At 36.7% G+C, this 22,449-nt stretch overlaps 1 protein-coding gene across 3 annotated transcripts in view; it reads left to right on the plus strand.

Moving 5' to 3' along the window:
* Nucleotides 1-22,449, plus strand: part of LOC105710360 (putative ankyrin repeat domain-containing protein 20A3) — an 80,215-nt gene that overhangs the window by 14,121 nt on the left and 43,645 nt on the right. For all 3 annotated transcript variants that reach the window (XM_064373532.1, XM_064373534.1, XM_064373533.1), the window contains 5 exons: nucleotides 4,559-4,589; nucleotides 8,227-8,296; nucleotides 14,764-14,848; nucleotides 16,083-16,111; nucleotides 16,202-16,274. In XM_064373532.1, the coding sequence (XP_064229602.1) occupies nucleotides 4,559-4,589; nucleotides 8,227-8,296; nucleotides 14,764-14,848; nucleotides 16,083-16,111; nucleotides 16,202-16,274 (288 nt within the window). The remainder of the gene's footprint in view (nucleotides 1-4,558; nucleotides 4,590-8,226; nucleotides 8,297-14,763; nucleotides 14,849-16,082; nucleotides 16,112-16,201; nucleotides 16,275-22,449) is intronic.

The raw sequence follows: 22,449 nt of genomic DNA on the forward strand, positions 1-22,449 counted from the left end.
GGGAATGGTGGAAACCCTCCCAATTGTCATTTCCTAAATGCCAGCCAAGGGCCAGCTTTGCATGCAGGCCTTTTCGAGGCTGGCAGTCTCTTGCCTGCTATATGAATTTTTTCCTGCACAACAGTTACAGCCCCAACTTAATTTTTGGTGTTGTTTAAAAATTTCATTTTAATAACAAATAATATTATAAGATAAGGTAACTTGGTACTAGTTTCTGTCATATGATCCATGTTAAGTTGCAATGCTGGTTACTTTTTTGACATTTAGTGACTAACAGCTATTTGTATGTAAGTTACCATAGCAGCATTAGGTAATTATTATCTGTCCTTATCTCATTAACCTTTCAGTAAAATCGTTAAATTAAATATGCATAATAATTTCTGAGTTAAAATTGGAATAAAAATTGTCTTTTATTTTGATTACATGAATAATCTAGTTTTCATATTGTTCTAAATCCCTGTTTAGAATCATTAAGATAAAATATTCAATCATTTTATCAATATTTTCTTGCTAAGCATGCAATTAATTTGTTTTATATACTTCAGTTTGAGAAATAATGCCCACATGCTGTTACTTTTGATCTTCAGTAATCTCTAATCTTTAGGGTCACTGTATATTGCTTAACTATATCACAATAACGGGTTCAGTGAATATCTTGTGTTTTATTTTTTGTTCTGGAGATCCTGGGATGCATAGACAGTAAATAGCTTTTTTTCTTATTTTATTTTATTTATTTATTTTAATTTGAGACAGAATCTCACTCTGTTGCCCAGGCTGGAGTGCAGTGGCACAATCTCAGCTCACTGCAACCTTTGCCTCCTGAGTTCAAATGATTCTCCTGCCTCAGCCTCTCGAGTAGCTGGATTACAGGCACCTGTCACCACACCCAGCTAATTTTTGTATTTTTAGTAGAGATAAGTTTTCACCGTGTTGGTCAGTCTGGTCTCAAACTCCTGACCTCAGGTGATCCACCCACCTTGGCCTCCCAAAGTGCTGGGATTACAGGTGTGAGCCACCATGCCCAGCCATGAATATCTTTTATAAATCAATAACTTTATTTCTTAGAGCAGTTTTAGGTTCACAGCAAAATTGAGAGGGAGGTACAGAGATTTCTCATGTGTTACATGCCTCCCACACATGTAGCCTCCCCCATTATTAGTGTTTTCCACCAGAGTGGTACATTTGTTACAACTGACGGACCCACATTGACACATTATAATCACTCAAAGTGCATAGTTTACATCAGGCTTCACTCTTGATGCTGTACATTCTGTGAATTTGAACAAATGTATAATGACATGTATCTGTTATTGTAATATTATCAACAGAACAGTTTCACTGCCCTAAAAATTCTCTATACTATGCCTGTTCATCTCTCCCTGTCTCTGTAGCAACTCCTGGCAACCACTGATCTTTACTCTGTCTGCATAGTTTTAGTTTTTTCAGAAGAGTCATATAGTTGGAATAATACAGTGGGTATCTTTTTGAAGTTAAAAAATTAAAGTTCCATTGTAATTGAATGTAGCCATTTAAGATGCTCTTTGTCCTTGCTTTTGCTTTTGTTTTTTATCATTGTAAGATCTGATGACATATGCTTTACATACTTAGGAAGCATGCTTTGTATAGATATTTGCCACATAATGAAAAGGGTTGAGGAAAATGACACCGTGCAGTACCACCCAGCACAAACTGGAGCATCTTGCTCTATGAGGTGGTTCCAGATAGACTCTCTAGCAATGGAAGGGGACAAGCTCAAAAGGTTGTACTTTATAAAACTGGAATCACAAAGTCTTTCACACTTGACCTTCAGCTGGAAATAAGACCAGACAGTGAATGCTATAGGTAAATACTTATGGTCCTCACTGATCCTCTTCCTTTCAGGCATGAGTTTGACAACAGTGTGTATTATGATGACATGACTCACTTACAACTAGATTCTTTGTCATGAGGGATGGCAAGGGAGTCACACTGTTTTGATTTATATGAGTTGAAAAGATTATTTTTCTCCTACTGGGAAGAGGGGCAAGCATTGACACATTCTGGTAGCAAGAGGGCATTGATAGTTTTTTTCTGTATATTTTTCACATCAAGTAATACTGCCTGGCAGCCTGCCACACCTCCCCAGTGTTTCTTAAGCTTCTTTCTGAATGTGAGGTGTGGTTCTGAGTGAATAAGCTATTGAAGGAGTGACCCTTCAGTGGTTCTTTCTGTGGGAGGTAAAATGGCAGGTTAATTTGGGCCTTGTTAAACATAGGGCAGAGCACAAAGCTACAACTAAGTAGATCACGCAGCACCTTCCCCAAAGAGTATTAGCCAGAGTTACACATTGATCTCTTTGAGCTGTTCTCCACTGGCGGCTGGAAAGTCTTTGCAAGGATCCCTGTTTCTGGCCTGATTCCTGTGTTTTGCTGGCTTCTGGTGACAGGTTGTTTTATCCTAAACTGAACAGTTTTAACTGAAGAGCTATAGAGGCTGTGTTGTGTTCAACAGAATAAGTGCAGTAGCTCCCCCTGAACTGTGGGAGATACATTCCAAGACCCCCAGTGAATGCCTGAAACCACAAATAGTACTGAATCACACACTGTTTTTTCCTATATATACGTGTCTATGATAAAGTTTAATTTATGAATTAGGTACAGTAAAAAATTAACAGCAATAATAATAAAATATAAAATTATAATAATATGCCATAATACAAATTATTTGAATGTGGTATCTTAAAATATATTGTATAGTTCTCACCATTTTTCTTGTGATGACGTGAAGTGATACAATGCCTATGTAATGAGGTGAAGTGAGGTGAGTAACGTAGTCCTTGTAATGCAGTGTTAGGCCACTATTCACCCCCTGACTCTAAGTCAGAAAAGAAGATCACCAGCTTTGAGTGATCCTAGATCTTCAGGCCTTAATGATGTTGATGGCTGGGTGCAGGAGGGGACCCAGTTGATGACTAGTGGGTGGGTAGCATATGCAGTGTGGATGCACTGCAGGACGATTCACATCCTGGGCTGGATAGAGGGGGATAGCTCAAGGTTTCATTGCACTTCTCAGATTGGCACATTAAAACTTATGACTTGTTTATTTCAGGAGTTTTCAATATAATATTTTTGGAATGCACTTGACTATTAGTAGCTGTAACCACAGAAATCAATCTGCAGACATAAAATCTGTTTGGTCTTTTACTCATTTCTTGGTGTACAATTATTAACATTTTTAGAATTTCCAAAGTGATGTATCTTTGTCTGCTAATGATTGATGGCTGGAAGTCCCTAGGCAGCTTCAGGATGGGACTGATCACCAGAAAAAACAAGAAATCTCCTGGCTTACTCTGCAAACTCTGGGGAAGAGAGAAGGACTGAAGGTTGTCAGTCACCAATGGCCAGTGATTTATTTAATCAGTGATGCCTAGGTAATGAAGCTTTCATAAAGACCCAAAGGGACTGAGTGTGGAGAGCTTCCAGATGGCTGAATACATAGAGTTTCCTGGAGGGTGGTGTGCCCTTGGAGGGCATGGAATCTTCATGCTACCTCTCCCACACTTGGCATTATGCCTCTCTTCTGTACCTTTTGTAATTTCATTCATAGTAAGCTGGTAAGTGTGTTTCTCTGGGTACTTCAAGCCACTCTAGCAATTCAATTTAACCCAAAAAGGAAGTCCTGGGAACCCCAATTTGAAGCTAGTTGGTCAGAAGTTCTGGAGTTTCTGACTTAGGACTGACGTAGGGAAGCAGTCTCATGGGACTGAGCCCTTTAGCTGTGGAATCTGATGTTATCTGCTGATAGAGTGTGAGAATTGAATTAGAGGACATTCAGCTTATGTCATCTGCAGAAATGATTGCCTGCTTGTTGGTGGGGAAAACCTCTCCACATGTTTGGCAACAGGAGCCTTCTTTGTTGGTTACTGTCACGGTGGCATGAGAGCAGAGAAAAACAAGTCCAGTATGTCTTTCTGCATATATAGTGAATAAGGGGTTCTGCTGTATACTCTGTTTTAACTGCCCCTCATATTTAAGTCCAGAAATCATGCTCTTTGACACTGTTCACTCATCACACCTGTTCTGCTAACAATATCATTTTTAGTCAATCTCATAGGGTTTGGCTGAGATGACTTATATACTGTAGCTCACTTGTCGATATCAAATTTTGATAAATTTATTCTTTTCAGTTAATAAATATAAAGTAAGGGAAGTAAGAGTTCTTACTGCATTAATTACCTACCAACAGGTATAATTAATGCTATTTCTAATAAAGTCTCAGTATACTCCCAAAGGAATGCTTGTAACAAAGTGTTAGTCCTATGATTAAAAAAATAATAATAACAAAACAAAAAAGTGGTCTAAAGCAGTCACACAAGTGTGCACCTTTTTTTTAAATGAAGGCAGAGTCTTGCTATATTTTCCAAGCTGATCTCAAAATTCTGGGTTCCACAAGTGATTCTCCTGCCTCCGCCTCCCAAGTAGTTGGGATTACAGGCATGCATCACTGTGCATTCTTATGCTTTTCATATTCTATACATTTACTATTGATTTAAAATGCATTTTACCTTTTTCTTTAATAGATGCCAGGAGTGCTGATGAATCTGCAGTCAGGTAGGATTTTACAGATTTACAAAATTATGTTAACTAAGTAAATATAAATGGAAGAAATATCTGTTGAGTATTGTATTCTGGGCTAGAACCCTGTTATGTGCTATGCATTTATCATCTCATAAAGCCATCACAACATCTGTGTTCCTATAACTTACTGTTTATTAAATAGGTAACTATGGATTAGAGTGGTTGATTAATTGGCTCATGATCCCATAGTTAACAAAGTAGCTGACCCATAGTTTGACTGTCTGCCTGCCTGGCTTCCAAATCCCTTCTCTTGCTCCTCAGCATAGATTGATAGAGATACGTGCAACACTTGGATCAAAGTATAGGTCTGAATCAGATTAATTTAGACATAACAAAAATAGGATAATAAATTAACCAATTAATTTAGATGTAAGAAATCTAGTTATATGTTAACTATCATTTAAGGTTATTGTTAGAATGTGGTTAATCTAAAAGTATATCCTAATAAATTTGACAATTTCAGTGGTAACCAGTATTTTATTTTTACCATCAAAGGCTTTAGTGCCGATCTTACTTAGCTTTGGCCATAGGACTGTAAGTTTTACAAAATCAAGTTTAGGCAAGTTTTAGAGAGAAATTATTTGGCTTCCCAGTTCAGTTTTCCCTTTAGGCTAGTATTTCTGCCTACTTCCATAATACTCTATTTTTTAAGTCTTGTTTCTTATTCCATGACTTTCCTATCATCTTGTCTTGATTTATTAAAACTGTCTTTTCTGCTTTTCTTGTTGTTTCTTTTGCTCTGTTATTTTATCGAATTCTGCTGGCTATGTACTCTCAGTTTTCCTATAGACAGACTCAAAAGCACATAGAATTATAGAATTTTAGGAATCTTAGGACTAATTAAAATAGCCTCTAGTACTTTAACCTGTGTTGAACATGCTGGTGAAAGATTCTCTAGATAGAGAATCTGAGACTCAGAGAGATTAGGATGCTTTTTTTAGACACAGGAAGTGGCAATAATGAAACATGAACTCATTTTAAATCCCAGTACTCTTCCTTCCTTTTTTATCCTATTCATGTGTGTTTTAATAGTACAAAGAGTGAGTGAATCTGGTGCACCCAGTGGATAGAATGTGAATGGAATTAGCTTGTGAACCCAATGGAAGTGGGTAAGAATGGAATGAGCAGAGGAAGGCCATGTTTGAAGAGAAACAACACTGGATTGGATAGGAGTATGGACTCTTCAATAAGAGATCAGAATGTTGGGATTTCTGACAAGTTTGATAAAGATAAATTATAAAGATGAAAGACACAAGATGTTGGGAATTATCTACAAAGGCACATTTAAATAGAAGGTTCAAGGGAGTTCTAAATAGGTTGCTTCTCATTTGTTTTTTATTTTTTATCAAGAACTGACAAACTTGAAGATTTTCATTGAAAAATGCTAAAACATATTGAGACACTGGGAGAAGTGTTTACAGCAGATAGAAATGTGGTATTATCTACTTTCTTTTTTTTATTCCGTTTTGCATGAAGAACATGCAAGATTGTTGCATAGGTACACACATGGCAGTGTGATTTGCTGCTTTCCTCCCCATCACCTATATCTGGTATTTCCCCCCATACTATCTCTCCCCAACTCCCCACCCTCTGCTGTCCCTCCCCTATTTCCCCCCAACAGACCCCAGTGTGTGATGCTCCCCTCCCTGTGTCCATGTGTTCTTATTGTTCAACATCCACCTATGAGTGAGAACATGCGGTGTTTGATTTTCTGTTCTTGTGTCAGTTTGCTGAGAATGACGGTTTCCAGGTTCATCCATGTCCCTACAAAGGACATGAACTCATCGTTTTTGATGGCTGCATAGTATTCCATGGTGTATATGTGCCACATTTTCCCTGTCCAGTCTATCATCGATGGGCATTTGGGTTGGTTCCAGGTCTTTGCTATCGTAAACAGTGCTGCAATGAACATTCGTGTGCATGCGTCCTTATAGTAGAACGATTTATAATCCTTTGGATATATACCCAGTAATGGGATTGCTGGGTCAAATGGAATTTCTATTTCTAGGTCCTTGAGGAATTGCCACACTGTCTTCCACAATGGTTGAACTAATTTACACTCCCACCAACAGTGTAAAAGTGTTCCTATTTCTCCACATTCTCTCCAGCATCTGTTGTCTCCAGATTTTTTAATGATCGCCATTCTAACTGGCATGAGATGGTATCTCAATGTAGTTTTGATTTGCATTTCTTTAATGACCAGTGATGATGAGCATTTTTTCATGTTTGTTGGCCTCATGTTTGTCTTCTTCTGTAAAGTGTCTGTCCATATCCTTCACCCACTTTTGAATGGGCTTGTTTGTTTTTTTCTTGTAAATCTGGTGTTGCTTGGGTATTATCTACTTTCATCCTGAGTTACAGAGGGGTGGTTTCACACCCTGGAGTGCTAAGGGGCTGAAGATTGCTGAACTATATAGATTCATTCCCTAGGGCATGTGTCTCCTGAATTCTGCCTCTTTTCCCAATTCACTGATGTCCTTCCCATGTCTGTGTAAGCTGGGTCAGGGGCATGACTGGCTGGCAAATCAGTCATGGAGTTCAGTTGAGTAGTTGACAGTGTGTCTATGCTGGGGGCTGGTATTGGAGACTCCAGTTAGCTTGTTTTTCAGGAGCAGGGATAGAGAGGGTTTCTACTTTTGATCATTTGACGTCATCCTTTCAGGAATCTTGTTTTCATAGACTGAAGATCAAAAGATTGGAGACTTCTGTGGAGCCCTGCAGAAATAAAATCTGGAAGTGGGAGCCCATGGGAAGAAAGGTATTTAGATAATACTTAGGGAAATAGAGGTACAACTACCAGGACTCTGTTTTTCCAGCAGTCTCTCTCCTTGGATGTCTGAGTGTCTATGAATGTTTTTAGGAGCTTGCTAGTTTATGTGGACCTGAATAAGGTAGGACCTACAGAGTGAAAATTATGGGATTTTATAATTGTACTGTTTTGATATTTCTGGGATGAGTATTGTCGATGAGAACATACACCTTTGTTATTTGACTTTTGTACATTTAGCTTTCACACATTTCAAATATTGCAGGGGATTCCCTGTACTGTTTTAGGGGAAAGAAAAGCAATTGGACCTTCTTTGATGGTTTTCCTGCTGAGGAATTAAGACTGCCATTTTGAAGTGATACAGATTAGTCTTTTAACCAGAGATAGATCATGGACAAGAGACATTGAATATTTCTACCTTGTTTTAGGTCATCAGGTGTCTTCCAGTTTAGGTAGCAAAGTTATGTCATTTATTAATTGAATTTTAAGTTCAACTTTCAGACAGATAATTTTTGAGGGTAAATTATTATCAGGCTCTACCAATATATTGGCTGTCATTATTTGTTATGGAGTTCAAGGTCAGTTTTCATTGAATATTTTATAGATTTAGACAGGTGGAAGCAGAAATAGGTAACTAAAGTATATTTTTAAAACAGAGGCCATATTTTAATTATATCAAGAAACATTATTTAATATACAGCTAGCTGACCTTTTCCAAAACACAACAAAAAAATCATATTGTGTTTTTGCATTTTGGAAGGGAAACCTGAATATGAACTAGCACTTAAAAACTTTGTAAAGAAATCAACATGCTTATTTTCATTGTGTATTTTTGCCCTAAAGTGTTTTACATGACCCGTGTGTTGATTCATGCTCTAAACCGGAAGATGAAGGCTTGACTGTTGCTACTAAGGTAAAGTGGTCTCTTGTAAAATTATTTTCTCACTCGGAATCTAGTTGTACATAGTATTTATTTTTAAAATTTAGCAGTGGTTACCTATCATTGTTTTATGTTGGTAATGGAAAATTGGTCGGAGAAAAACATAGGTATATGGCTAGTTGATTAAAAAATTTGTTTAACTTTGGTAACTAGTTACCAAAAGATTGATAAGTACTACAATAGGGTGGGCACTGAAAAAAATGAACTGGAAAATATGTAGTGAGAGAAAAATCACATTTGAAAATGCTCCCTTCAATAGAAGAAGAAATAAATTTAGTTTAGCTTCATTTGGATGAATATGAATACTTTGACTTTTAAATCATAGTTGTATGACTTTCATTATATTTATGCCTGTATAAATATTCAGTGAATCAAAATGACTTGTAGTAATCATGGAATCTCCCTGGTGTCTTTTAGTTGCAAATCTGTACAACACATAGCATATAGCTTTTTATCTTGGACACTTATTATTTTGGTACTATATAGTTTTTAGGAGAGATTGCTTTTCCATTTATATTGTTGGTACTGTAGTGAGACAAAAATAATATTACATTGTAAAAACTAGCTGGGTGTGGTGGTGTGCAGCTGTAGTCCCTGCTACTTGGGAGTTTGGGGCAGGAGGATTGCTTGAGCCCAGGAATTTGAGAACAGCCTGGATAACATAACAAGACTGTATCTGATTTAAAAATATTAATCATGAAAATGTAGAAATTTAAATTTACATTCTCAACATTTGTATTACAAAGGGATTTCTGTGTGTTTTATAAGTTGTCCATGAAGGGTTTATGTAAAACACTTCATCTAATTGAATAACATGTATTTTGCCACAAATAACCACTTCTAAAAGCAAAGACTCTTAATACCAATATGGTAAGAATTTAACATCATAATTTTGTCAGAATAGTTTTTTTTTAAATATCCACTTAAAGTTCCTATATCACTTTCTGAAATTCTAATTTCAGAAGTTATATTTAGTTGCTTAAACAATCATTTAAAGCTCCTGTGTACCATGAGCCAAGGTTGGTCAATAACCATATTTGTGTGTGTCCTGGAGTACCTTGAATATAGTCTTTCATGTAAGAAGCATTTTGATTTTTTTTTTTTTTGAGATGGGGTTTCACTTTGTCACCCAGGCTGGAGTGCAGTGGTGGAATCGTGGCTCACTGCAATCTCTGCTTCCTGGGATCAGGTGATCCTCCCAGCACAGCCATCCAAGTAGCTGGGGCTATAGACCTGTGTCACCATGCTCCAATAATTTTTGCATTTTTTGTAGAGATGAGGTTTTGCCTTGTTACCCAGGCTAGTCTTGAACTGCTGGGCTCAAGTGAACCACCTGCCTCAGCCTCTCAAAGTGCTGGGATTACAGTTGAGTTACCACATTCAGCCTTAATAGTTGTTTAATCTGAATAAATAGCCAAAAATTTTTCTATAATTGAATGTTATAACTAATATAACACACCTAATGTATCTAATAATTAAATACTGCATTTTCAAAATATTGCTTACATTTGTATTTTTTTAATGGTTAAGGATGCATAAGTTTTGATGTGTTATGTGCAGAAATTCTGCCATTAATAAAAAGAAAATAAATTAGAAATAGATCATCAATAGCAAAGAGGGTTACAATATATTTTCTAGTATCATGCAACTGGAATCTTAGATTACAGTTTCAGATTAAAATTTCTTAAACTTTTTATTAGCCCCAACTTATGCCACAAATATATTAAATATACCTTTTCAAAATATACCTTTTCATATGTGCCAGGTGTATATTGACTATACCCTTTCAAGCCATACAATACTCTTTATAATTCTGGTGACCAATTTTTTTCTCTAGGTGGAAAGTTAATGGAAAGTTCCAGCTTTCTCTCTCTGTAATAATGTTTTTTTCAGGTAGTGGTGTATGACCATGTTTAGCTAATTGAATGTCTTATAGTAATAAAGTCTGTATCACAGAAGTATTTACAAAAAAATTGTAATTAGTATTACTAAGCATGTAGTAATTGTAGCATAAATATTAATTAGCATTACTAAGCACATAAAGGACCAGAAGACTCTGTTATGTAACTATTTCTCCAGGTACTTCATCGCACTTGTTGTTTCCTTTCTTTCTTGGCTTAAGCTCATATTTAATTGACCAGTTAGGCTTCTTTTTTGTTTGTTTCTCCCTTCTTTCTCACATTTTAAAAATAATTTATTCCCACCTAATTTTTTTCTCACAGATCTTATTGCTCTAGTGACTGGTCTTTCAGTCCATGTCTGACTTCATCCTCAGCATATTTAGTTACAGCTTTTCTGTAGTTAGCTATGTGTGACTTTTATTCAACAATTATTGCCCCACAAAGTTTATTCTTGTTTTTTTCTTCTTCCTTGGAAGGAGCTGAATTTATACATTTATATTTAGCTTTTTGACAAACAGAATAGAAGAAATTAATACTATTTGCAATGCCAACCCACTTAAATAAGGTACTACTATAAACTAAACTCTCACCGTTTCCCCCACAAGAAGTGATTTATGCAAGTGATTACCTCCTGCGTGTGCCCATAATGAATTATTTTATTTTTATCCCATAATTAATAAAGTAATTATGTACTAAGTAAATTACTGCTACAGAGTTTAATTCTGGTAATTTGCATGATTCATTTAACAAGCAAGTGTAGTATAGTGCACAGAAAATAAAGCTTAGAATTTGTAAAAAATCAGTTCATGTTCTGAAAGTAAGTTTATCTAAAAACTAAAGAATTATTTCAAGTTAAGCTGTGGCCAAATATATATTCTGTGGCCTACACAAAACTCTTAAGTAGAGTTAGAGAAAAATAGTTTGAGTTGTGGGGTTTTCTTTTGCTTTTGGAACTTGAAAAGGTAATGCTGGGACTTTAATATATTCATATATTTTGATTGTCCAATACAGATGTACAATAAACATTTTAGGATAAGAAAAAATGTGGGGAGTAGTAACTGTGGGACTGTAATAACAGCTATTTGGTTTAGTGTTGTAATAAGTGAGGTCATTTTCAAAAATAGAACACACTGAGTACTTTTGTGGCAGCCATACTGTAGCACCAGAAGCATAAAAGAATGATGACGTATTCTAATGTGAAGACTCTGCAGAGAAATCGAGGGGAGTCTGACTTTTCACTGGAAGCAGCTGCTGCATAGTCCTACTGGCACCAAGTGGAAGTCAAAAGACGTGTTAGCATCCCGGTTCTGCCGCTTACTAGTTATGGGACCTTGGGAAAAAATCTTTAACCTATTTGAATGTCAGTGACCTCTCTCATAAAAATGATACTAATGACACCTCTCAGGTAGGTGTAATGAACAAAAGTAGTGGGAAATATGAAAACATTTGTAGACTGGAAACTATGTATACAAATTTGAGACAAAACGATCACAGCAGTATTCAGTATTCAGTGACTTAATGAATCTTGAGGAAACTTTTGTAAACTGAAGGACAATAAAATGGCAGTAGCATCAAGGAAAGAATGGGAAAGTAGGAACTGGCATGTGGATTTTAAGTTTAGGGTAAGAGTGTGTTCAGTTTCAGCAGGCTACTATGACTGGAGATGTCCTATAGGAACATAGCACTTCAGCACATGAGACTTCCCGATGAAATTTTAAGTGTTTTGACCTAGAATTTATTTTGTTTATAGCACACAAACTGTGCTAGTCAGTGAGACACTGAATATACAAGATGAGGGCTTATGCTATAGTAGTAGGAACAGAAAAGTAACTAGCCAATTCTTCTAGCTCACTTTAATGCTTTCTATAAATAAAACATAAAATGTTAGAAGATATCAATGAAATTTGTAGTAAGGATGGGGATGGGAGTGGGAATTCTGTGGTCAGAGAAGACCTCTCTGCGTATGATATTTAAGCTACCAACTAAAGGATGATAAGGAGCCAGCCATGGGAAAGTCTAGGAGGAAGAAATTCTGAATGGAGAGAAAAATGAAGCATATCTTTTCATCATTTGCTCTTAACATCCTGGAATGACCAGGAAGCCATCATCATAATCGTTTTTTATAATTACAGTGTGCACAAAATATGTGCATTTAAGATGTTTCCTAAATAAATGCCCTCCCTTTTTTTTCCTTTTAAAGAAAGCATGCTACACTTTTTTTGTTTTTGACACAGAGTCTTGCTCTGCCACCCAAGCTGGAGTGCAATGGCATAATCTCTGCTCACTGCACCCTCTGCCTCCTGGGTACAAGTGATTCTCCTGCCTCAGCCTCTTGAGTGGCTGGGACTATAGGCATGTGCCACCACACGTGGCAAATTTTTGCATTTTTAGTAGAGACACGGTTTCGCTGTGTTAGCCAGGATGATCTCAATCTCCTGACCTCATTATCTTCCCACCTTGGCCTCCCAAAGTTCTGGGATTACAGCTGTGAACCACCACACCCGGCCTAGCTTGCTACATTTTTTTGAAGTGATTTTCTTTTTCTTTTTTTTTTTTTTCTTTTTTTTTTTGAGACGGAGTTTCACTCATTACCCAGGCTGGAGTGCAATGGCGCGATCTCGGCTCACCGCAACCTCCGCCTCCTGGGTTCAGGCAATTCTCCTGCCTCAGCCTCCTGAGTAGCTGGGATTACAGGCACTCACCACTGTGCCCAGCTAATTTTTTTTTTTGTATTTTTAGTAGAGACGGGGTTTCACCATGTTGACCAGGATGGTCTCGATCTCTTGACCTCGTGATCCACCCGCCTCGGCCTCCCAAAGTGCTGGGATTACAGGCTTGAGCCACCACGCCCGGCCGTGATTTTCTTTTTCTGAGTCAGGTTCTCACTTTGTTTCCTGTGCTGAAGTGCATAGTGCAATTTCAGCTCACTGCAGCCTTAACCTCCCAGGCTAAGGTGATCATCCCACCTCAGTCTTCTGAGTAGCTGGGATGAGAGCATGCATCACCAAGCTTGGCTAATTTATATATCTTTTGTAGAGATTTGGTTTCCGCATATTGCTCAGGCTGGTTTCAAACTCCTGGGCTCAAGCAATCCACTGACCTTGGCCTCCCAAAGTCCTAGGATTTACCGATGTGAGCCACTACCCCTGGCCTGAAGTTATTTCTTAATTTGAAACAGTTGCACAGTTTATACATATTGGCTTCCTTTATTTAAATATAACATAAAAGTTTCATTACTGCATGATCATCCTATTCAACCATTTTTACGTCAGTAAAATTTTATCAAAACATATGTAGGTTTCTCCAAGCCCTTGTTTACCTAAATGAAGCAGCTTCTACTGTGTTCCATTGATGTCCAACATGACATATTTCAAGTTTTCTCTCATAAGTATCTTATTTTAACACTGAAACGTTTATATGAGGAATATATTCAAATTTTGATACTATAAGTATTATAGCAAATATAATATATACATATACTTGCTATAATACCTCAGATGTTTCACCTGCCTTGACCTCCCAAAGTGCTAGGATTACAGGTGTGATATACCACGCCTGGCACATATGTATTTTTAAAATGCTTTCTTATTTTTGGTGGAGTCTGCAAAGTAGAGTTAGGTACTTTAAAGCTAGTTCCTGGTTGAAATAGGCACATGTTAATATTTTGTTTGCAAACAAGGTTTCTTTGGGCTTCATGCTTGGATAATAGAGTCAATGGCCATATGAAGATAACAGATGAGTCTGATCTAGAAAGTGTAGATGAGGTTCTTTACTGAAATACTTTGGTTTTCAATAAATGCTTATTTTTGAGTCAAGTTCATTTTAAAATCGTAAATGGAAAGCTTTGGGGAGACAGAGTCTTGCTCTGTTGCCCAGGCTGGAGTGCAGTGGCATGATCTTGGCTCACTACAGTCGTCACCTCTCAGGCTCAAGTGATCCTCCCGCATCAGCCCACCGAGCAGCTGGGACTACAGGCAGAACCATCATGTCTAATTCATTTTGTATTTTTCTGTAGAGATGCATTCTCATTATGTTGCGCAGGCTGGCCTCGAACTCCTGAGCTCAAGCAATCCACCCACCTTGGCCTTGCAAAAGGCTGGGATTACAGACGTGAGCCACCATGCCTGGCCTAAATTGTGGTTTATTTAAATAAATTGATTAGGGCTGAGTGTGGTGGTGCACACTGGTTATCGCAACAATTAGAGAGGCAGAAGTGGAAAGATTACTTGAGTCCAGGAATTTGAGACCAGCCTGGGCAATACAGTGAGGCCTTGTCTCTACAAAAATGACAATAAAAACATTAGCCTGGCATGATGGTATGCACTTGTAGTTCCAGCTACTCAGGAAGTTGAGATGGGAAGATTGCTTGAGGTCAGGCAGTTGAGACCACAGTAAGCCATAATCATATCACTACATTCTAGCCCTGGGTGAAAGAGTGACACACAGTTTCACAAAAAATAAAATAAAATAAAATAAGAAACTCTTGATACAAGTCATTATAATTTTAAATATGGAAACTAATTCCTGATATTACCTTAGCAGTGTGTTCCCAAGAAGCTGTCAAAGCCTTTGCCTGGACCCTCCCATGAAAAAAGAAACAGTGTAGTCAATGGAAAAGGAGAAGGTGAGAACTGTATTTTATTTTATTTAAAAAGTCATTTGATGGAATGTTTCTTTAAAAACATGAACATATAATATATTCCAATAGCTAAAGAAAGTGTCCCGTTAAGTGCATAATAAGTAAAGGAGAAGTAACATGATGATAAGTTGTGTCTCTAATCAGGGGTCAGTAGTTGATTCTATCGAGAGTGCCACTAAAGGAGCTGAGTTATTAGATTTGTTTTATGATACTCTAAGACCTAAGGCAGGTCAAAAAAGAGGGAAGAGGAAATGAATGAAAGAGAAAGAAAGAATGAGGAGGGCAGAGTGTATATGTAATAAATGAAGAAAAAACATGCGGGTGAATGGAATGGAGCATAGTAGAGTCAAATTGATCTGTAGGAGGAAGAGCAGGGTGTTAGAAATAGGGAAGAAGATAGAGTGAGCTTCCAGTACCAAAACTGTCAGAGAATCAGAGCAACATTTTCCTACTCCTGCTGTCATCCTCACTACTGGGGAGGCACTAAGGATTGAGGTACCACCCCACACAGACCTGTGTTTTATCTACGATAGATGAACATCACCATAAATGGTCAGCCATGTATGGCTATAATTTAGTGTTACAGAAAATGTTGTAACCTCATAGGATAGCATCATATAGGCCAAATTCACATAATTGAAAAGAGTTGTTGTGGGTGATTTATGGAGAGGAAGTTAATTAGAGAAGGTCCTGATTAAAAGTTCATTAGAAACATTATGGCTTAAAATATAGTATCAAATTCAGGGACATAATAGGGAAGAAATTGAGGCTAGGTTCAAAAGGACAATTAGGGTAAGCAAATGTGGAAGCACATCAGTATAGAACAGGATATTTAAATTTTCATGAATTAGTTGAGGAGCTTCTGGAAAATGCACATTCTGAATCAGCGGGTATGGATTCTGCATTTCTCATGAGTACTCAGGTGATGTTGATGCTGGTCCGTGGACACAGCTCTGAATAGCAAGGGAATAGCCTTCCTTTAGAGAAATCTGGAAACAGACCCATTGGACAGCAATTTTAAAAAATAACAGAATCAAGGGCAATCATTAATTTCCTTTTATTTCTGAGCATGATTCTAGCCACAGGGGAAGGAGAATGAGGTGAAAATTATCTTCATGGCCAGGCAAGAGGACTCAGCTCAATAGTAACACTGCATGAATGTTTGGTTGGCCCTGTCATACTTAAATGTTATTGATGACATGTCCCATTTGCCTTGTAGGGCCTCCTGCAAAACAGGCTTCCTTGAAGGTAATTATGCATATATTTTTTGAATTATGGTCTCCATGTTGTATAAAATATATATGATTTCTTAATCATTTTATTTTAAAACCCATTCAGCCTACAACTGAAGTAGAGGATTCTGCTATGAATGAAGCAGTACAGAGAAAGAATGTACAGACAACCAGAGCAGGTACATTTTCAATACAAATGGAATTCTGGAAATAAGTACATTAAGTGATTGCAAGTACTCAAATTCTTCTTACCCCTAATTCTATTTGTTCTAAATTGAATGGACGGCATTGACATAAATGTTATTGTTGGTTTCCATATCTGAATAAAAGTAAATTTAGAAGTATAAGAAAATAAGATTTTAAAAATTTAAGCTTTAATTCAGATGTTTCTCTTTTAATGTTTTGAATAGCATAAAATTTGCACACTTGTCAGGGATTCAAAGCTGTGAATTTTGAGACTCTAAGATATTTCCAGTGTGTTATGTGCTAGTTGGCGTTCTGATCTTTACCTGGAGGAAAGCTTTACTTATTAACATGTCAGTTTCTGTTTTAATTTTAGAGACATCCTGCTAGTGTAATTACACTGGTGTTCTGAAGCCAATCAGATGTTCTAATGAGCAGACTGTGTGTATGTGTGTGTGTGTGTGGCATCTTTTATTATGGAAAATGAGAAGGGTAATCATTCATAACTGATAGACACAGTCTTTTTAAATGGTGATTTTGAGACTTTTTGGTGTTAATGTTTTTAAAAAAATCTTTGCCTCATAAAATGAGTTAGGGAGGATTCCCTCTTTTTGAATTGTTTGGAATAATTTCAGAAGGAATGGTACCAGCTCCTCTCTGTATGTCTGGTAGAATTCGGCTGCGAACCCCATCTGGAACTGGACTTTTTTGGGTTGGTAGGCTATTAGTTGCTGCCTCTACTTCAGACCTCTTTTTTGGTCTATTCAGGGATTCAACTTCTTCCTGGTGTAGTCTTGGGAGGGTGTAAGTGTCCAGGAATTTATCCATTTCTTCCAGGTTTACTGGTTTATGTGCATAGAGTTGTTTGTAGTAATCTCTGATGGTAGTTTGTATTTCTGTGAAATCAGTGGTGATATCCCCTTTATCATTTTTTATTGCATCTATTCAATTCTTCTCTCTTTTCTTTTTTATTAGTGTGGCTAGTGGTCTATCTGCTTTGTTGATCTTTTGAAAAAAGAAAAAACAGGCTCCTGGTTTATTTATTTATTTGAAGAGGTTTTTTTGGTGTGTGTGTGTGTCTCTATCTCCTTCAGTTCTCCTCTGATCTTAGTTATTTCTTGTCTTCTGCTGGTTTTGAATTTGTTTGATCCTTCTCCTCTAGCTCTTTTAATCTTGATGATAGGGTGCCAATTTTAGATCTTTCCTTGCTTCTCATATAGGCATTTAGTGCTATAAATTTCCCTCTAGACACTACTTTAAATGTGTCCCAGAGATTCTGGTACATTGTGTCTCTTTGTTCTCATTGATTTTGAAAAACATCTTTATTTCTGCCTCCATTTCATTATTTATCCAGTAGTCATTCAGGAGCAGATTGTTTAGTTTCCACGTAGTTGTGCAGTTTTGAGTGAGTTTCTTAATCCTGAGTACTAATTAGATTGCACTGTGGTCTAAGAGACTGGTTGTTATGATTTCTGTTCTTTCAAATTTGCTGAGGAGTGATTTACTTCCAATTATGTGGTCAGTTTTAGCGTAAGTGTGATGTGGTGCTGAGAAGAATGTTACAATATTACACTCAGAGAGAATAAATTCTGGTGTTATATTACATAATAGGGTGACTATAGCTAATGTGATGTACTGTTTATTCTAACACAGCTAGAAGAGAGAATTTTTAATTTTATTAGCACAAAGAAATAATACAGGTTTAAAGTGCTAGATATGCAAATTACCCTGATTGGGCCATTGTACAGTGTAAACATGCATTGAAACATCACACTGTATGCAATAAATATGTACAATTTTTATGTCAATTATAAAGCAAATAAATCTTAAAAAAGAAAAAAAAAAGTTTGCATAGAGGCTACCAACATCATGAACTGGTTGTTTTTCATGTTTGTGCCCTTTTGAAATATTTAACTTTATTGTGATGCTCAGAAATAATATGTGGAATTTGTATTTGTGGCCTAAAGTGGTATGTGAGTGGTTCTATACTTTACATATCTTTCCACCACTTTCTTTGGTGTTCTTTGTCTTATATTTTCTAGATGTATCTACATTGATTTGATTAGCTCAGGTTTAATTCATTTTACTCTTTTCATTGTTTTCCCTTGTACCACTCTACCACATTTAGTTGGACTCTCCTTTTGCTGATAAATGAAGAAAGAAAGAACAAAAAATAAAAACAATGTTAGATTTAAAAGGGCTTTTGTTTAATCGACTTGTATCTATGAATATTTACCATGAGAGTTTAAAGCTGAAAACTTCAGAATACAAGCATGCATTGCCATATTTTACAAATGCCCTTTGAACTATGACTCATGAGCCTTTAGCCTATGAAGTTATGACAATTCATTTCTCTGAAGAAGTTTGCTGTACTGTTTTTGAAAAAGAAAACTGAAAATAGCAAATGACATTGTCTTATTTGACCTCTTGGATGTCGTTGAATGAAACGAGAACTTGGATCAAAATTCAGAACCAATGTTGTGAACAATATATATAGTTTGTGAATGTCTAGTGATCATGAGGCCTTGACGATGAAATGGTCTTTCACATTTCACTTTTGGATGTTTTTGCTCTTTTCGTTGACTTGTCTTAGAAAGCTTAAATTCAGCAGTTTTATTTATACAGAAACCAGAATATGACTTTTTACACATATTTCTGTCCTGTCTCATGCCATTGTGATACGCTTTAGATCTAGTGTGGAGCTACACTTATTTTTACATGGGAACAATCAGGTTTTTTGTTTGTTTGTTTGTTTGTGTTTATGAGACAGAGTCTTGCTCTGTCACCCAGTCTGGAGTCCAGTGGCTCAGTCTTGGCTCACTGCAACCTCTGCCTCTTGGGATATTGGCCAGGCTGGTCTCAAACTCCTGACCTCAGGCGATGTGCTGGCCTCAGCTTTCCAACGTGCTGTAATTACAGGCAGGAGCCACTGTGCCCAGCCACAAATATGTTTTTTAAAACTATTATATTTTATGCCAATTTTGGTCTATATTTAAGACTTCACATGTGAATTCTGAAGGTGTTCATGCATTGAGGGAAGATCATCTCAGTTTAATGTAAGAAGTTTTTAATTTAACATATATTCATTAAAATTTTTCTTGAAGTTTTGTCTCTAGTACACAGAAACACCAATAATGTCATGGGTATTTAAACTTAATGTGTTTATGCACAAACTTAGTTATTCAAATATTTTCTTATCCCTAAAGAATCTTAATTATTAATAAACAAATTTCTTATGGAAAATATGTAATAGAGATTGTTGAGTGATTCAAAGTAAATTGAACTAATAACATAAGCTTGGAACAAAGAGAGAGATTCTAGTTAAGTAAACTTATCTGAGTTAACAGATAAGTTTACAGCACTTGTAAAATACATTAGGCCATGAAGGAGTAATGTGTTTGTGGGGAAGAGGACAACATGGGACTGCTTCTGTGTAGAAAGAATTTTAACACCTTATTACAATTTGTATTACTATTAACATACTAACCAATAAAAACAATAAAAACTTTATTTTCAAATATTTAGATTATATTGCTACTAGTCGGACCCTCAATAGTAAGACTTTACTAAGATTTGGGAAGTTGAGAGTTAATGATAAGTATTTATCTGTATCACCATCAGTGATCAAAAATCAGGCAGCAACTGCAGACTTTGGACACATGAACTTCATAGTTAAAGAAAGGATTAATCTTGGCGCTGTGTTTCTATCAGGGAATTATACTCTTCATTACCTATGTGAATCACAGTTGTTAGAGTAGAAAGAAAACCAAGGAAGGAAAGAAGCTAGACAATTTTATTCTATATTACCTTGGTTGGCTTCAAGCTACCATAGTTCTGACTTTTAAAAAGTCATTTTGTGGTCAAATGTCCTACTCCTCTTATGCAGCCTACAACCAAACAGAACGCTTCTTAGCAAGGCATTTCCTCAAGGAAAGCAACGTACAAATAACAAAGTGAGTGAGGAGAAAGCGTAATTTCATTGAGGTTAGTATTTAACATAAACTTGAGTGTGGGTACCATGATTATATTTAGAATTCTGGGGCTGGATGGGAAAACTAGGTAGACATCTATAGATTTCCTACTCAAACACAATGTGGCTTGTTTGATTAATTTTTACATCTCTAATTTTGCAATTATTAGGTGTAACTATATGCAGTGTCACTAAAAGTACCTTCCAAAACCAAATATTAAATAATGCCTATGGCTTTCTGTATGATAGTGTTGATTTAACCAATATATTTTTATTTTCAATATTTTATTTTTTATTAACAAATAATTTTACATATTTACGGGGTACCTATTTTGATATGTACAATGTATAGTGATCAGATAAGGGTAATTAGCATGTCCATCATCTCAAACATTTATTTTTTATTTTTATTATACTTTAAGTTCTGGGGTACATGTGCAGATCGTGCAGGTTTGTTACATAGGTATACACGTGTCTTGGTGGTGGTTTGCTGCATCCATTGCCCCGTTATCTACATTAGGTACTTCTCCTAATGCTATCCCTCCCCAATCCCCCCACAATGAGAACACACAGACACAGAGAAGGGAACGTCATCACACATTGGCATCTGGGGGGTGATTTTCCCAATATTAATGAAAACCATTGAGCATTTGTTTTGTAGTGTCTCATCAGCTGTATTCACACATTCCGTCACCTTGTCTTAATGGATAATCATGCACTAGGAATATAAGTTTTAAGAAGAGCTGTATCATTTAAAGATAACATATGAGCATCAAATTTAATTCTGCTAGAACACCCAGTCTATTGATTAACAGCAGCTAATATGGAGTCTACTTTATATACAAGTTAAATTCAGTGACCTTAGTCAGTCATATGATCAGGTCAACCGTAATAAATCATACAATATTTTTTCACCCCTATAGTTTTAATTTCTTTATCCCCTTAAGTCTAAAATTAACACTGTGTTTTACAAAACATGATGATAATCTTCTAGAGTAGTGATGACAAGCCACAAAATCTTACCTATGCAAATGACTTGTTTGCTCCTATTTTCTCATAAGCTTGGTAGATCCAGGAAGTAGAACTTTTCAAACAAAATCCCCAAATGTGGCCCAGCATGGTGGCTCACACCTTTAATTCCAGCACTTTGGGAGGCTGAGGCAGGTGTATCATCTGAGGTTGGGAGTTCGAAACCAGCCTGACCAACATGGAGAAACCTCATCTCTACCAAAAATACAAAATTAGCTGGGCGTGGTGGTGCATGCCTGTGATCCCAGCTATTTGGGAGGCTGAGACAGGAGATTCACTTGAATCCAGGAGGCAGAGGTTACAGTGAGCTGAGATCATGCCACTGCACTCTCCAGCCTGGGCAACAAGAGCAAATCTTTGTAAAGAAAAAAAATTCCCCAAATGCATTTCATCAGCACAGTAAGACTAAAACAGAAAAAGTATAAAGTACATACAAGTAACTGAAACAGTTTATGTATATTATTTTACTTCTCATTTGATAACTTTTGTAAAGTAATAAGCAGAGTGTATTTCTCTAGGGATCCAGATAGATACATTTATTCATTCAATTAAAATTCATTCTTATAGGGGCCACTGATACTTATAGCCTAAATATTTCTAGAAGCATCTCAGTTCAGGCCTGCATCATCTTTGCAACATTGTCTCATATTTTATCTTTGTCCATTTATTTATATGCCTCTGAATTGCATGCTCCTCATTAAGAGTTAACTATCTCTAGTGCAAGTAGATCCATGAACCACTCTTGAATATATTAATATTAATGATCAAGCACCTTAAAGGTTTATATAAGGCTTTCAGAAACTGACTTCTGGGCTGGGCACAGTGGAACATGTCTGTAATCCCAGCATTTTGGAGGGCTGAGGAGGGTGGATCATTTGTGGTCAGGAGTTGAAGACCAGCCTGGCCAACATGGTGAAACACCATCTCTACTGAAAATACAAAACTTAGCAGGTGGTAGTGACATGTGCCTATTATAATCCCAGCTAATTGGGAGGCTGAGGCAGGAGAATCACTTGAACCTGGGAGGTGGCACTGCAGTGAGCCAAGATCATGCCACTACACTCCAGTCTGGGAGATAGAGTAAGATCTTGTCTCAACAAAAATGAAAAAAGAAAAAGAACTAACTTCTGCCCAATCTCCATCTGTAGCCCTTTCCCCATCTGCCCTTTTCT

The sequence above is a fragment of the Aotus nancymaae genome, unplaced genomic scaffold (genome assembly GCF_030222135.1).
Source record: "Aotus nancymaae isolate 86718 unplaced genomic scaffold, 86718_ANA_hifiasm-v0.15.2.pri h1tg000009l, whole genome shotgun sequence".
In the NCBI taxonomy this organism is placed as follows: domain Eukaryota; kingdom Metazoa; phylum Chordata; class Mammalia; order Primates; family Aotidae; genus Aotus; species Aotus nancymaae.